The sequence below is a fragment of the Malus sylvestris genome, chromosome 13, assembly GCF_916048215.2.
Source record: "Malus sylvestris chromosome 13, drMalSylv7.2, whole genome shotgun sequence".
Classification (NCBI taxonomy): Eukaryota; Viridiplantae; Streptophyta; class Magnoliopsida; order Rosales; family Rosaceae; genus Malus; species Malus sylvestris.
In genome coordinates, this window is record NC_062272.1 from 13,468,313 (window position 1) to 13,481,893 (window position 13,581).

The 13,581-nt window shown below is 39.1% G+C and overlaps 2 protein-coding genes across 3 annotated transcripts; both read left to right on the forward strand.

The window, feature by feature from the left end:
- The first annotated feature begins 366 nt into the window (after positions 1–366).
- On the forward strand, positions 367–3,959 carry LOC126597342 (E3 ubiquitin-protein ligase MIEL1-like). The gene is made up of 12 exons (XM_050264127.1): positions 367–842; positions 955–1,042; positions 1,159–1,215; positions 1,404–1,436; positions 1,552–1,629; positions 1,840–1,883; positions 1,990–2,030; positions 2,806–2,888; positions 2,985–3,076; positions 3,162–3,231; positions 3,363–3,404; positions 3,565–3,959. Exons 1-12 carry the CDS (start codon positions 793–795, stop codon positions 3,688–3,690), a joined length of 804 nt encoding a protein of 267 aa, XP_050120084.1. The 5' UTR covers positions 367–792; the 3' UTR covers positions 3,691–3,959.
- Positions 3,960–6,287: 2,328 nt separating this feature from the next.
- On the forward strand, positions 6,288–10,020 carry LOC126597515 (uncharacterized). Of its 2 annotated transcripts, none has more exons than XM_050264308.1 (11): positions 6,288–6,655; positions 7,059–7,157; positions 7,253–7,407; positions 7,495–7,588; positions 7,680–7,750; positions 7,839–7,945; positions 8,120–8,241; positions 8,418–8,506; positions 8,954–9,013; positions 9,376–9,480; positions 9,596–10,020. In XM_050264308.1, the coding sequence occupies exons 1-11, from the start codon at positions 6,484–6,486 to the stop codon at positions 9,713–9,715; spliced, it is 1,194 nt and encodes a 397-aa protein (XP_050120265.1). In that variant the 5' UTR covers positions 6,288–6,483; the 3' UTR covers positions 9,716–10,020. The 2 variants fall into 2 exon arrangements, with proteins under 2 accessions (XP_050120265.1, XP_050120264.1); XM_050264307.1 differs by having other exon boundaries at positions 6,289–6,655; positions 7,059–7,169.
- Positions 10,021–13,581: the final 3,561 nt, after the last annotated feature.

The window sequence follows — 13,581 nt, forward strand, 5'->3', positions numbered from 1 at the left end:
AACGATATTATTTATATTAATGAGAGGGAATAAGCTTAGCCTCATAATAGATTAGCAATAATATGATTCAAATTTACTTTTGACAAGAATCGAAGCTAAAACTTCATCTATTAGTATTGAAGATTTATTCAGCTGCAACTGGACTTTGAAAAAAGAAGAAGAAGAAGAGCTGCCCGAGTTTGATTTAAGATTTCTTGATTTCTTGATTTCTTGATTTCATGATTTCTTCATTCAAGGGGCTTCATTCTCTCTCTCCATGAAAAAGGAAAAAAAGGGGAAACAGGGAGACTGGGGTGATATAATTATGCCTGGCAGGTGTTCGTTAAAATGCCCACAGGAGAGGACTAGGAGGAGGACACGATTGCTCTTGTTTTGGTAAGCCTGCTGCCTCTCGTTCTCTGCAATCCGATTCGCTAATCTCACGGCGCCTGTCCTCTTCCCTATCAACGGCCACCAGCAACTGCCAAGTTGCCAACCCCACCTTATCCTCTCTCTCTCTCTCTCATATCTGTCTGTCCAAGTGGGTAGCCGCAAAAGCAACCATGGCCGTTACCAAAAACAATAAAAACAATATTAAATCTTTTCCATCAAAACTCTATTATTTTCCATTATTTTACAGCTTAATCCTTCAAAAACCAGAAAATATTGACTATTTTAATGGAAAGGGGACCCCTTTACTCTACGTGATGGCTCGGGCTGTTTTCAAATTGAGCCAACCCATCCTTCCAAATCAGGAAACTTTCATTCATTCTTTAAGCCTTCCCCTCTGCAATTCCTCCTCTTCCAACTCTCATGGAAGGCTCAGCCGATGAACGTCTCGAGTTTGGGAAGATGGGTTACGGGTAATTTGCCATTCCGCCCTTCCCCTTCTTCCTCGAATTTCTGCGAGAAATATGAATTGGGTTTTCGTTTTTATGGCTGATTGTTTCTGGGGTTTTGTTTTTGTTTCTGCAGATGCAAGCATTACCGAAGAAGATGCCAGATTCGAGCTCCGTGCTGCAACGAGATCTATCCTTGTCGCCATTGTCACAACGAAGCCACGGTATTGGTCACGTTTAACTGTGAAAAAGCATGTCAAATTTCAAATCGTGACATTGGTGATTGGTCTGTAATATATATCTAGCTGTTGATTCATCTGGGTTTGTTTGATTTTCTCAGAGCATGTTGAGCAACCCCTTTGATCGGCATGAGCTCGTTCGCTACGATGTGAAACAAGTACGTGACATTATATCATACTCTCTGTTTGTAATTTATGTATTTTTTGGTTTGACAAAGTGATGTTCTAAACTACTCTAATTTATGAGGAGGGAGATTCGAACTTTGTATGTGACGTTATTCGTTTATAATTTCTGTCTTTACTTTCCTAAGTGTTCTCATTGTGCTTATTTGTGTTGCTGTTTCAGGTTGTTTGTTCGGTTTGTGACACAGAGCAGCCGGTTTGTGTTCTTACTTCTTACTGTGTTGGTTCTAATCAAAATTAAAAGATGGAACAAAGAAAAATGTTGTATTGGTTCTGAACTTCTTGAATATCTAATTATCTGTCGGTTTTAGGTTGCACGAGTTTGTACAAACTGCGGCGTCAGTATGGGGGAATATTTCTGTGACATTTGCATATTCTATGATGATGATGTAAGCTAACTTCAATCTCAAATTCAATTATCGTACCTGGATTTTTGAAGAGCAAATATTTAGTTGAAAGTCTGTTATTTTGGCTTCATTGATTTATCAAACTTTATCTCGAAAATAACTAGATTCAGATTCGATAGTTGGTTTTTGATCTGTATATAATGTTGTTGGTTTCCTCCTTTTTGAAGTAAGCTTTCCTTTTATGTGTTGCAGACCACGAAAGAACAATTTCATTGTAATGATTGTGGGATCTGCAGGTTAGTACAATGTCAGAGTTTATTTCCTTCTTCTATATGGCTCATTTTTGTCATATAATTTCGTGGCAATGGAATTTCTGTATCTGACTTTTCATATCTAAAACAGAATCGGGGGTCGTGACAAATTTTATCACTGCAAGAAATGTGGTATGTGCTTACAACCATTATGGCAACTTTGTTTCTGAAATTGGAAACTTCCCTTCTTTAATGAACTTCTTGCTATCAGTTATTCTTTGGATCAATTAAATCTATACTTTTTAGTTTCACCTTTTGGTTTACTGAGATCTGTCCATTGCGATCGAGTTCTGGTGCTAATTTAAGTTTTGGAAATCCAATGTTGGGTTTACATACCACCAATCTTCGATTAAACATCGTTCTGATTCTACGACAGATTCTCATTTTTAGGAATTAAATTGTGGAACCGAATGCACATTGTTGCCCTGCACTTAACCTTGTATTTGTACCCCGCATTTGGTTTGAACTGTGCTCTCATTTATAGCATCTTATGCATAGATGAGTGCTAGAGAAAAAATTTAGGTCGTCTATTCATCGAATGTGAGCTGTTTTCTTGCATTAAAGATGGGTCCTAGCTGTTCCTAAAATTGTCATATGTGTGCACTTCCCATTATCTTCCGTGAACTACAACTTAAGTGATTGCTTTGTTTTAATTTGTCGATATATTATAACTACTATACCATATTAGATTTTATTTTCGATGAGAAGTTTCTCCTTTCTATTAGGGTGAGTTCTTTGTGCTCAAAAATCAGCTATTCATCTTGCTTCATGAAAAATCTTTTCCAGTTCAATGGGAATTTCGCTTTTGAGTTTTGGAAACTGGGGTGGATGGTGAATTTTTTTTTACTTTGTAACATTAATGTTCTGGTAAAAGTTCAGAATATAATGATGCTTTATATTTTTTCAGGGTCTTGCTATTCAAATGGCTTACGTGATAATCACTTGTGTGTGGAGAACTCCATGCGGCATCACTGCCCTATTTGTTACGAGGTTTGTGTTGAAATGTCAGTTGTAGTTATACAATAATAGGAAACCTTTGCTGTGCCCTAACTAACAGTAAATATTCAATCATATTGTGTTCTGTAGTTCCTTTTTGACTCACTGAAAGAAACTACTGTAATGAAATGCGGGCACACAATGCACTGCGAATGTTATAATGAAATGATGAAGCGTGACAAGTAAGTGGCATGACTTTAATTTCATTAGTTTACTATTCAAAAGACGATTACTTGATTCCTAACTCAATCTGGTTAAACGATTCAGATATTGTTGTCCGATATGCTCCAAGTCGGTGATTGACATGTCCAAAACCTGGAAGAGAATAGACGAGGAGGTAGGCTTCTCAAGTTCGAGTGTAAAGTGTTTTGCAGTTAATTCACATTTTGCGTTAGTTCTTTAGTTAACTGGGTTATGTGATGAAAATGAAGAGTTCATACTAATTAGTTGACATTTGCACACTGCCAGATAGAAGCAACTGTTATGCCTGAGGATTACCGGTATAAGAAGGTGCGTACTTCCGTCCATGTTCAGGCCTGTTTTTTTTTTTTTTTTTTAAAAAAGGCCTCTCTGGTGTAAACTCCTGAATATCCATTCCCATGTAACATTATGCCTCACGAATTCGGAACTATTTACCAGTACAAGTCTAAGAAGCAATGTTAATTCACAGGTATGGATCCTGTGCAATGACTGCAACGACACTACCGAAGCCTACTTCCACATTATTGGGCAGAAATGCAACCACTGCAACTCATACAACACACGCACGATTGCCCCACCAGTTCTTCCTCAATGATATCATCGAGTCTGGTAGTCGCAGTGAAAGCTTGTATCGTTAATGGGAACTTGATTGTTATCCTCCAATTGATTCTGTACCATTACTTTGTGATTCAAATGATTGTAATGTTGAAACGCGCCCATCGAACTCTTTCCAGGCCATTCTTCTTCTTCTTCCGATTTATATGGTTAAAAGTTCAAACCCAGGTGTGGTGACTGGTGAGTATTGGGTTGATGTAAACATTATATGTACTGTAATTCAAGGGAATGATTTATGGACCAAAGAAATGTTTGCCACATGATAATAACCATGGAAGAAAATATCGATAATATCGGCGATATATCGCCGATATTATCGGTTTTTCCCCAAACCGATATTTTAAGTGGTATCCAAGGGGTTTTCGTCAAAATTTCGCGATAATATTGATAATATCGCGAAATTTCGGAATTGTGCAAGTCGGAGCTTCTACAGCTCCGGCCGACGGTAAAAGACCTCCTCCATCAGAACCTTGAAGGGGAACTGCGGATTGGCGGCGACTCGGGATCTCCACCCATTAAGAAACATACCCAGAACTTCGAATCCCGAAACCGACGACGACGAGAGACATTGAAAGGGTGGTGGTGCAGAGCACCCGAGCCGGTGAGAACACCGGATCTCAACGCACCCTCTCGAAATACCGCAGCAAAACGCAGTTTGAAAGCAGCTGCATGCCGGATCTGAAAGATGAAGGAGGATGATCGCCGCTGGGGGTGGGTAGGAGGACATGGCCAGATCGGGAAAGGACGCAGGGGGGAAAAGAAAAAACACAGGAGAAAGCAAAAAGAAAAACAGAAGAAGAAGAGAAAGAAGAAAAGACAGAGGAACGATGACATGGGTTTTGATAGACTCACCCACTACACTTGATCCTCTTGAGCCCAGCGTCATAGATGATGATCAGTTGGGTGGGTGGGTGGGGGTGGTTTCTCAGGTGGGGGTACCGAGATCTAGGGGAAGGGAGAGATAACGGAGGAGGGCGGAGGGGGTCGGACATGCGGAGAGTGAGCACTCGATCCTCCTGAGCCCAGCGTCATAGATGATGATCAGTTGGGTGGGTGGGTGGGGGTGGTTTCTCAGGTGGGGGTGCCGAGATCTAGCGGAAGGGAGGGATAACGGAGGAGGGCGGAGGGGGTCGGACATGCGGAGAGTGAGGAATTTGAGAGAATATGGAAGGAGAGAGAGAGAGGCGACTAAAAGGCAAAGTGGGAATAAAAGGAAAAGAGTCTGACGGCAATAGGGATTTTGATAGGTTATGAAGAAAGATGATGGGTTGGGATTTTTTGCATTTTTGGGAATTAAGTGGGACTCTTTCTTTGCAATTTTCTTAATGCCCATTTTGCATTTTGAAAATAAAATAAAATAAAATATTGTTTTCAATCACAATTTTACATAATTTAAGAGCATCTTCAATATAAATTTTAAATAAAACCCCCACAAACATATAATTCTTAAATAAAAAAAATAAAGGGTAATAAGTCACTCATGTATCTTACCATGCAATGTATAAAGTGTAAAATATTGTACTAATTCATTATATATAAATGATTATGGTGTGTTTAGACTTCTTTCATTAATTACTACATATTTTCTACACTCACAATGTTTGTCAGCTCGCTATATAATCAACTTGATAATGTTAAATCCATCATGCAATGCATTTCCTTCCAATTTTTTGTGATAAACTAATAGATAATTGACTAAATAAACATCCTGCAAAGTTTCAATAAAAATTTCCAAGTTTTTCTTACAATTTCCATGGTTTCCATGTAATTTTTATCGATATCGATATTATCCCGATATTTCCATCGATATTTCCGTGTTTTCGGACTACCGATATTTCCGATATTACCGATAGTTTCTTCCTTGATAATAACCAAGCCCATCTTGCTTTCATCTCTTCACATTGCCTTACTTTGTGTAGCAACTATTCAATTTTTACACAAGCGATACTCGGGAATGGGAAGTCGGATCTAAACATCTTGAACAAGAGTGAATGATCTTAACGAACTTGCGACCGTGCAATATGTGCAACATTAGAGAGGCCAATATAAGAGTCAACTTTACTTTTGATAGTCTTAAATAATGGAGAAAATGTGAGCATTGGATCAGCTCTCTCTGTATTCTTTATAGTTTTTGGGGTGTTGGCTTGCAAGTGGCAGGTCAAGGCTGATACTGAGTCGTTTTCTCTCACATTGTGTGTGTCCCGTTATTTTAGATCCTATTGTTCAACAAAAGTTAAATTGCCAAGTATCGTTACATTATAACCGAACAATGGATGATTACAATTTTCTTAGATCACGGGTCTAAGAAAACACGACTGTACATTACATTACACATTGCAGTTTATTATGAGATTAATCTCTCTTATGAGAAAATGATAATTTATATGAAATAAGTTCATTTAATAATAATAATAAGTCTCTATACGTGCATTCTTTGTATCGTTTCAATTTTATCGAATGTCCCCGTCTCCTATACGTATACCTGTTTTGAAAATTACAGTCTCAGAAGATGTATTTTTTAATTAACCCTTTCGTGTTGGGTGCGATGATTAAAATTACGGGTGTATATAGCAAGTAGCAGCATGCGAAGCTCCACAGAAACAACTAAGCACCGCCGTTGCACGTATACAAGCTCCTCTCTCTTCCGCCCTCTTCCCTCTAAACCCTGATCGTTCAGTGTCTGGGCTTTAGCGCGCGCTCTCTCTCTCTCTCTTAAAACTCGCCGAGTTCAATCAGAGCCTCCAACTCGGCGTCGACTCGGTCCTCCAAAGCCATGCAAGTGATCTCCAACACTCGCAGGCTCTCCAGAGCTTTCAAATCTCCCATTTGTATCAAATCCGCCGACCAATTTCTCTCTCCCGATGCCCGAGTCGTCGAAGCTCCTCTCACTTCTCTCCAATGGCGGAACCTCGGCGCCGGCTCTTCCCAAACGGCCTTGTTCTCTGGTAATCTCAGCATTTGCTCATCTAATTCTCACTTGAAAATTCAATTTTTTCTGTTTTTGTTGAAATTTTAGTGCATTATCTTCTGTTTGGTAGCCGAGAAAATATCTGGAAAATCAAAGATGAACCTTTTTTTCTGGAACTGAGGAAATCTGAGCTTTAAAAGGAGTAAATTTTTTTTTTTTTTTTGTGACCATTTTTGTTAATTTCTTGTATTTGGATTTTGTTTCAATAGTTTATATTCTGTTTGGTTGCTAAGAAATATGAGGAATGAAAAGAACAGAAAAGCTCAAGTTATGAAATAATAGTCTTTTGTTGGGTCATTTTTCTTAGTGAACTAAGCAAACAAACTAATTCTACATGATGAAATCGATAGTTTCGTAACTTGAGATGCTGAATTATGTAGGCAGTACTCGTGGTCATCTTTTGCCGATGGAACAACATTCAACTTGTGCAGTGATGACATTGAGAGCGCCCTTTTCTTCTCAAGCGAGTACCATCGAAGGTGGTTCCACAGGTTGTAGTTTTGCTTTGGCAGGAGTTGGTTAAGATTGTTATTTAAGTTCATTTGTTGATATTTGCTTTGCTCGTTGGGTGCAGAGGCTGTGAAGGAGCTGTATGATAAAATGTTGCAGTCTGTTAATATAAAACGATCGATGCCCCCTAATGCTTGGTTATGGTCATTGATTGAAAATTGCAAAAAGGAAGGAGATATTAAGCTTCTATTTGACATCTTGCAGAACCTACGAAGATTTGTTAGTTCCTAAATTTTTAGCTCGCATCTTCTGAGCGAAGTGTAATTTGTTTCTGTTGACAGTTGTATGATTTGGTTCTGATTGCAGAGACTGTCAAATCTTCGCATCCATTCCGATTTTAATTGCAATCTCTGCCGAGAGGTTACTAAGGCGTGTGTTCATGTGGGAGCTCTTGACTATGGTATGCTATTAATCTGATTCTTAGACCTCAAGTTAGAGTTATTGATAGGTCTACACTTTTGGGAAACCCATGCATGTATCTTACATTGCAGGAAAGAAGGCCTTGTGGAAACATAACGTGTATGGATTGGCTCCTAGCATCGGATCTGCGCACCATTTACTGGTACCAATGAAATTGCGCTTTGACTGTTTGGGTTTCTCTTGTACTTCATCTTTGTATGCAATCATTTCTAGCTGTAAATTGGATGCAGTTGTATGCTAAAGAACGCAATGATTCTAAACTTATGGTGGAAGTAATGAAACTTTTGAAGAGGAATGGCCTACCATTGCAACCTGGTACAGCAGATATTGTTTTCAGGTATCTAGGTTATAAACTAGGATTGCCTCAGTAATGCTCTTCTTTCTTTATAAACAATTGCTGTGAAATAAGATAATCATTACAAAAGGTTATAGCTTTCAGTAGGGTTTTGTTTTTAGTTTTTTAATTGTTCTTAATAAGATCCTAAATCTGTTTTGGGTTGACCGTTTGCAGCATTTGTTACAATACTGATAATTGGCAGTTGATGTCTAAGTACTCAAAAAGGTTTGTCAAAGCTGGAGTAAAGCTACGTCAAACTGCTTTTGATCTATGGATGGAATTTGCTGCTAAAATAGGTCTCCACAAAATCACAGTTCTCTTATATTGTATTACACCAAATAATGTTCTTTTTCTATTGTCATCCTCAGCCATGCCAGTACTTGGTTATGCTTTCTTTTACTTCACATGAATATTCTCCTGTTTCCTGGTATTTAATTTATTATTTAAAGAATTTCTAGTTTCTCATTTGCAGGAGATGTTGAATCATTGTGGAAAGCAGAGAAGCTAAGATCTGAATTGATGAAGCAGCATACTGTTGCAAGTGGACTTTCATGTGCTAAGGTATTGAATTTGAACCTTACATACACACATGCCCCAACGCAAAAGTTCGATACCTATTTGTTAAAACAACTTATAGATGGGTCCAGTTAAGCAATGGACTAAAGATGGAGGATTCTACAACCACATATGGAAGAGAACCACTCAAACCTGGTTATAGCTGTTTAATTCAGTCTTGTACTGGTTAAATGGATTCTAAGAGACTAGAATCAACTAGCTCTTGGTCTAAGTGGTATTCCTTTTCCAATGTTGGAGGAAGCCTTAAGTTTGAAACCCCTCTTTTCTTAATAAGAAAATAAAATAAAATAAAATAAAGAGAACTTAAGGTAGAGCTTTGACTCAGCATCTCCAGTTAGAGCTTTGTCTGGGTTGAGTCGTTTGAGTAATTAGTTTCAAGGTTCAACCAACTACCCTATGCTTTTTAATTTTTATTTTTTCAATTCATTGCAGGGTTTTCTGTTAGAACGTAAGCCCGAGGAAGCTGCTTCCATCATTCAAGTTCTAAATCAGGTTTGGTTCCTTAACATACTCATACTTTATACTTATCATAGGGAGAAAAAAGAACTTTCGAGGTTTTGAAACCTAATTTAAATTTGACCCTTTTGGGGAACTGCAACATATTTACACAATACTACGAATTCCCTATGTTGAATTGAAAAGCATAGGTTGAATTGAATTGAACTGTTATATATCTGTACACCCATTGATACATGTTTGACATACAAAGAGGGAATAGTTCCTACACTGGTTTTTCATGAAGTTTGAGTTCCATTGTTAGCTACAGGGGACACAAATTTTGGTCAAACATGTCTCCAATGATCTAATATTATGTTTTCCTATTTGCTGAGGCCATTGGGATTTCTCTATGCCAGATTTTACCTGATACAAAGAAGTCCAGTATCGTGGTTGGGCTTGAAAAGTTAGTTAGTGAGTGGCCCTTAGAGGTTATTAGGCGCCAGAAGGAAGAGGACAGAAAGGTATGCCATTCATGCAGTTGTTTTTGAAAAAAAAAGAAAATGAAATACCTATGCAGTATGGTTGTTCAATTGTCCGTTTGAGAACTCAAGTTTACTTGGTTGTTCCCATGTCCAGGCATTAGCTACATCTTTGATCTCTGATATCCCTACAATGGTTAGTTCCCTATCAAACACGGGCTTACAAGTGAGCATAAACATTGATGACCTAACCAGCAAAGAAGGTATTCTTTATTGAACTCCGGCCTGTAAAAGAGAGAGAACCATGTTTTTCTGCCATGGTTGATGAGCATTCCGATAACCCGCCCTCCTTACAAAGGCACTCCCAGCTTTCTCAATGGTTCGTTAGATTATAACAAATTTTGTTATGCTGGTCATTTGATTGGATTTGATTATACTAGTGCTTTTGTATCATTTCTAATGTTTTCATGTTGAAACATGGTTTTGGTTGTGATATGGAGGGATATTTTCTGAATGTTAGTTTAATTTTATACTATCTCTAGCACTCTAGCTAGATCTTTCTAGCAAGAGGATAGTTCGAAATTTCTTAGTAATATTTTCAGAATTTAAACATGCTATTAGAACATCTTAGAAACGTGAAGACCATCTCCCTGTTTTCCAGTTTAAAGCGATTCTCTTCTTTTCTTCGGTCTGAACTCAATGTGCGTGAATCTAACTTATACACTCTTCTTCCCAACGGAGGGAGTGGAGAGTATACTTTCCCATGTTTTACACGCCGGAGTACTGACTGCTACAATTTCGATAGTTGCAGTCATTAGCCCTTGTGTGTGAGATCTGACTGTTGATGCTAAATTCGGAAATATTGCCCACACGCGTGGGCGACTGGATGTAGCGTACATCTTACATGAAAAAGGAGAGTTTACAAGCAGCTGCCTATCGTTCTTTCTTGCGCCTTAATCGCATGCACTCCTTGACCACCGCCTTTCCATCCTCAGACCGGGATCAGGAGACGCCTTCTAGATTATTGCACGGAGAAGGAGAATACATAGTGACTTTCTCTATAGGCACTCCCCCCTGCCCAAGTACATGCCTTCCATGGACACAAGAAAGTGAAGTACTTTCCTACTGAAATACTCAGTACAATCCGAGCTGCCAATTCAAGCTGCCAAACAAGACGTTTAGGGCGTGTTTGTTTGACCTTCTTAGGGGGGACTGGACTGGACTACACTAATTGGTATTGTAGTCTGATGTTTGGTAGGGGCAAGGATTAGGTTTAATGGGATTAGATCCGACTCGCACGGATTAAACCCCTCGCTAGGAGTTCTTAGCGAACCACCCCAAAAACGTCCGGATTCGTAAGACCTCCTCCCTCACGTCGTCCTCCTCATCCGATTGCGCTCTTGCTAGAAAGAAACTCGGTCATCCTAGGAGAGAGTGTCGTCGACGTCCTCCTCCCTCACGTCGTCCTCCTCATCCTCATCTCTGCGTCCTGCTCGCCGTCAGCTGCATCCTGGTCGCCCTCATCTGCATCCTGCTCCTCATCTGTTCCTCTCGTCGTCCGCTCCCTCGTCTTCACGTAACAGATCTGCTCGCCCTCACCTGCCTCCAGTTGTCTGGTAAGCTTCGATTGTTCGATTTTTTTCGTCGATTTGGGTCGATTTGGGTGGATTTTTTTCGTCGATTTGGGCGGATTTGTTTTGGGTTTGAGCTTTATTTGATTCTGCAGTTGAACAAATTTTAGGGTTTTGATATTTAGGTGAAATTGAGATTAGAAATTGGGGTTTTCATAAAGCTTGGAATTTGGGGTTTGAAATTGAGATTAGAAATTTGGAATTTGGGGTTTGAAATTTGGAATTTGGGGTTTTCATAAAGCAGTGTGTGTGTGTATGTAAGTATGCAGTAGAAATTTGGAATTTGGGGTTTTCATAAAGCTTGGAATTTGGGGTTTGAAATTGAGATTAGAAATTTGGAATTTGGGGTTTCAAATTTGGAATTTGGGGTTTTCATAAAGCAGTGTGTGTGTGTGTGTATGCAGTGTGTGTGCGTGTGTATGTATGTATGCAGGGTGTGTGTGTGTGTGTATATGTATGCAAGGTGTGTGTGTATGTATGCAGGGTGTGTGTAAGTGTATGTCAGTGTGTGAGAGTGTATGTCCGTGTAAGTGCAGTGTGTGCATCTGACCAGTGTGTGTGTGTGTGTGTATGTATGCCGTGTGTGTGTGTGTATGTATGCAGTGTGTGTGTGTGTGTATGTATGTATGTATGCAGGGTGTGTGTGAGTGTATGTCCATGAGTGAGAGTGTGTATGTCCGTGTGAGTGCAGTGTGTGCATCTGACCAGTGTGTGTGTGTGTATGTATGCCGTGTGTGTGTGTGTGTATGTATGTATGTATGCAGTGTGTATGTGTATGTATGCCGTGCATGTGTGTGTGTGTATGTATGCAGTGTGTGTGTGTGTGTATGTATGTATGTATGCAGTGTGTATGTGTGTGTGTGTGTGTGTGTATGTATGCAGTGTGTGTGTGTGTGTATGTATGTATGTATGCAGTGTGTATGTGTGTGTGTGTGTGTGTGTGTGTGTGTGTGTGTGTGTGTGTGTGTGTGTGTGTGTGTGTATGTATGTATGCAGGGTGTGTGTGAGTGTATGTCCGTGTGTGAGAGTGTGTATGTCCGTGTGAGTATATGTGTGAGTGTGTATGCAGTGTGTGTGTGTGTGTGTGTGTATGTATGCAGTGTGTGTGTGTGTATGTATGTATGCAGGGTGTGTGTGAGTGTATGTCCGTGTGTGAGAGTGTGTATGTCCGTGTGAGTATGTGTGTGAGTGTGTATGCAATGTGTGTGTGTGTGTGTGTATGTAGTGTGTGTGTGTGTGTGTGAGTGTATGTCCATGTGTGAGTGTGATTATGTCCGTGTGTGTGTGTTAGTGTGAGTGTGAGTGTGAGTATGTATGTGTATTTTGCACATTTGTCCATGAGTGTGTGTGTGTGTACTTGGTTTATAACCATGATATTACAATGTGAATGTTTTGTATTGTGTGGGGTTGATGCTGAATTGCAATTTTTTGTGGTTGTTGGTTGCAGAGAAGAGGAGCATAAACGGAAGGCTAAGGCTAAGGCTACTGCATTACAGGTGTCCTTTAATTTCCCTCTTCACATGCAATGCCTAGCAATGATAGCAATCCTCATACTAGTGTTCTTAGACACATGTTTATAGATGTATAAGAGTAGAACATTTTGAATATGATGCCTCGGGTTAATGATAACTTCTTTTTTTTCAACGCCACCTGTATATTTGTTGCCTCGGGTTAATGATAACTTTTTTTTTTTCAACGCCACCTGTATATTTGTTGCCTCGGGTTAATGATAACTTTTTTTTTTTCAACGCCACCTGTATATTTGTTGCCTCGGGTTAATGATAACTTTTTTTTTTCCAACACCACCCGTATATTTGATGCCTCGGATTGTGACTTCGCTAGTTACTTTGATCTAGTTCATTTCGTATCATAATCACTTCATTTCCATCACCCTTAATAACAGTAAATATTACATATATAATGTCCTTAATTTGTTTTTTGTTTTTTTTTTTGTTTGGATAGATATGGATCGAAGGAAGCTTTTATTGATCTTATTGTTAAAGATGTCTTATTTGGAGACAATTTGCATTTGTACGATTCTTGTGTTGATGATGCTACGTGGCAAACAGAGACATGTTGAACGACCCACATTGACTAACCGTTTACTTATTAGACGAGAGATTAGTTTGTGTTATCTGAATGGTATAATAGGGAATACTGATACTGAATGTGTCAACGAATTGAGAATGGATAGAAGGACTTTTGGCATATTATGTGACTTACTTCGTCAAGATGGGAGGGTAAAAACTGATGGTTTGGTGTCTGTAGAGGAGCAGGTGTGTATGACTTTACAAATATTAGCACATCATACTAAGAATCGTAGTGTTGGCGGTAGATTTTATAGGTCGGGAGAGACTATAAGTAGGTATTTCAATATCGTATTGCAAGGAATTTTGCGATTACAAGGTATCCTACTAAAAGTCCCTCAGCCTGTGCCTATTGATTCTACAGATCCTAGGTGGCGATGTTTTAAGGTATGATGAGAATTTTTTTTCATTTTCCCTAAGCTTTT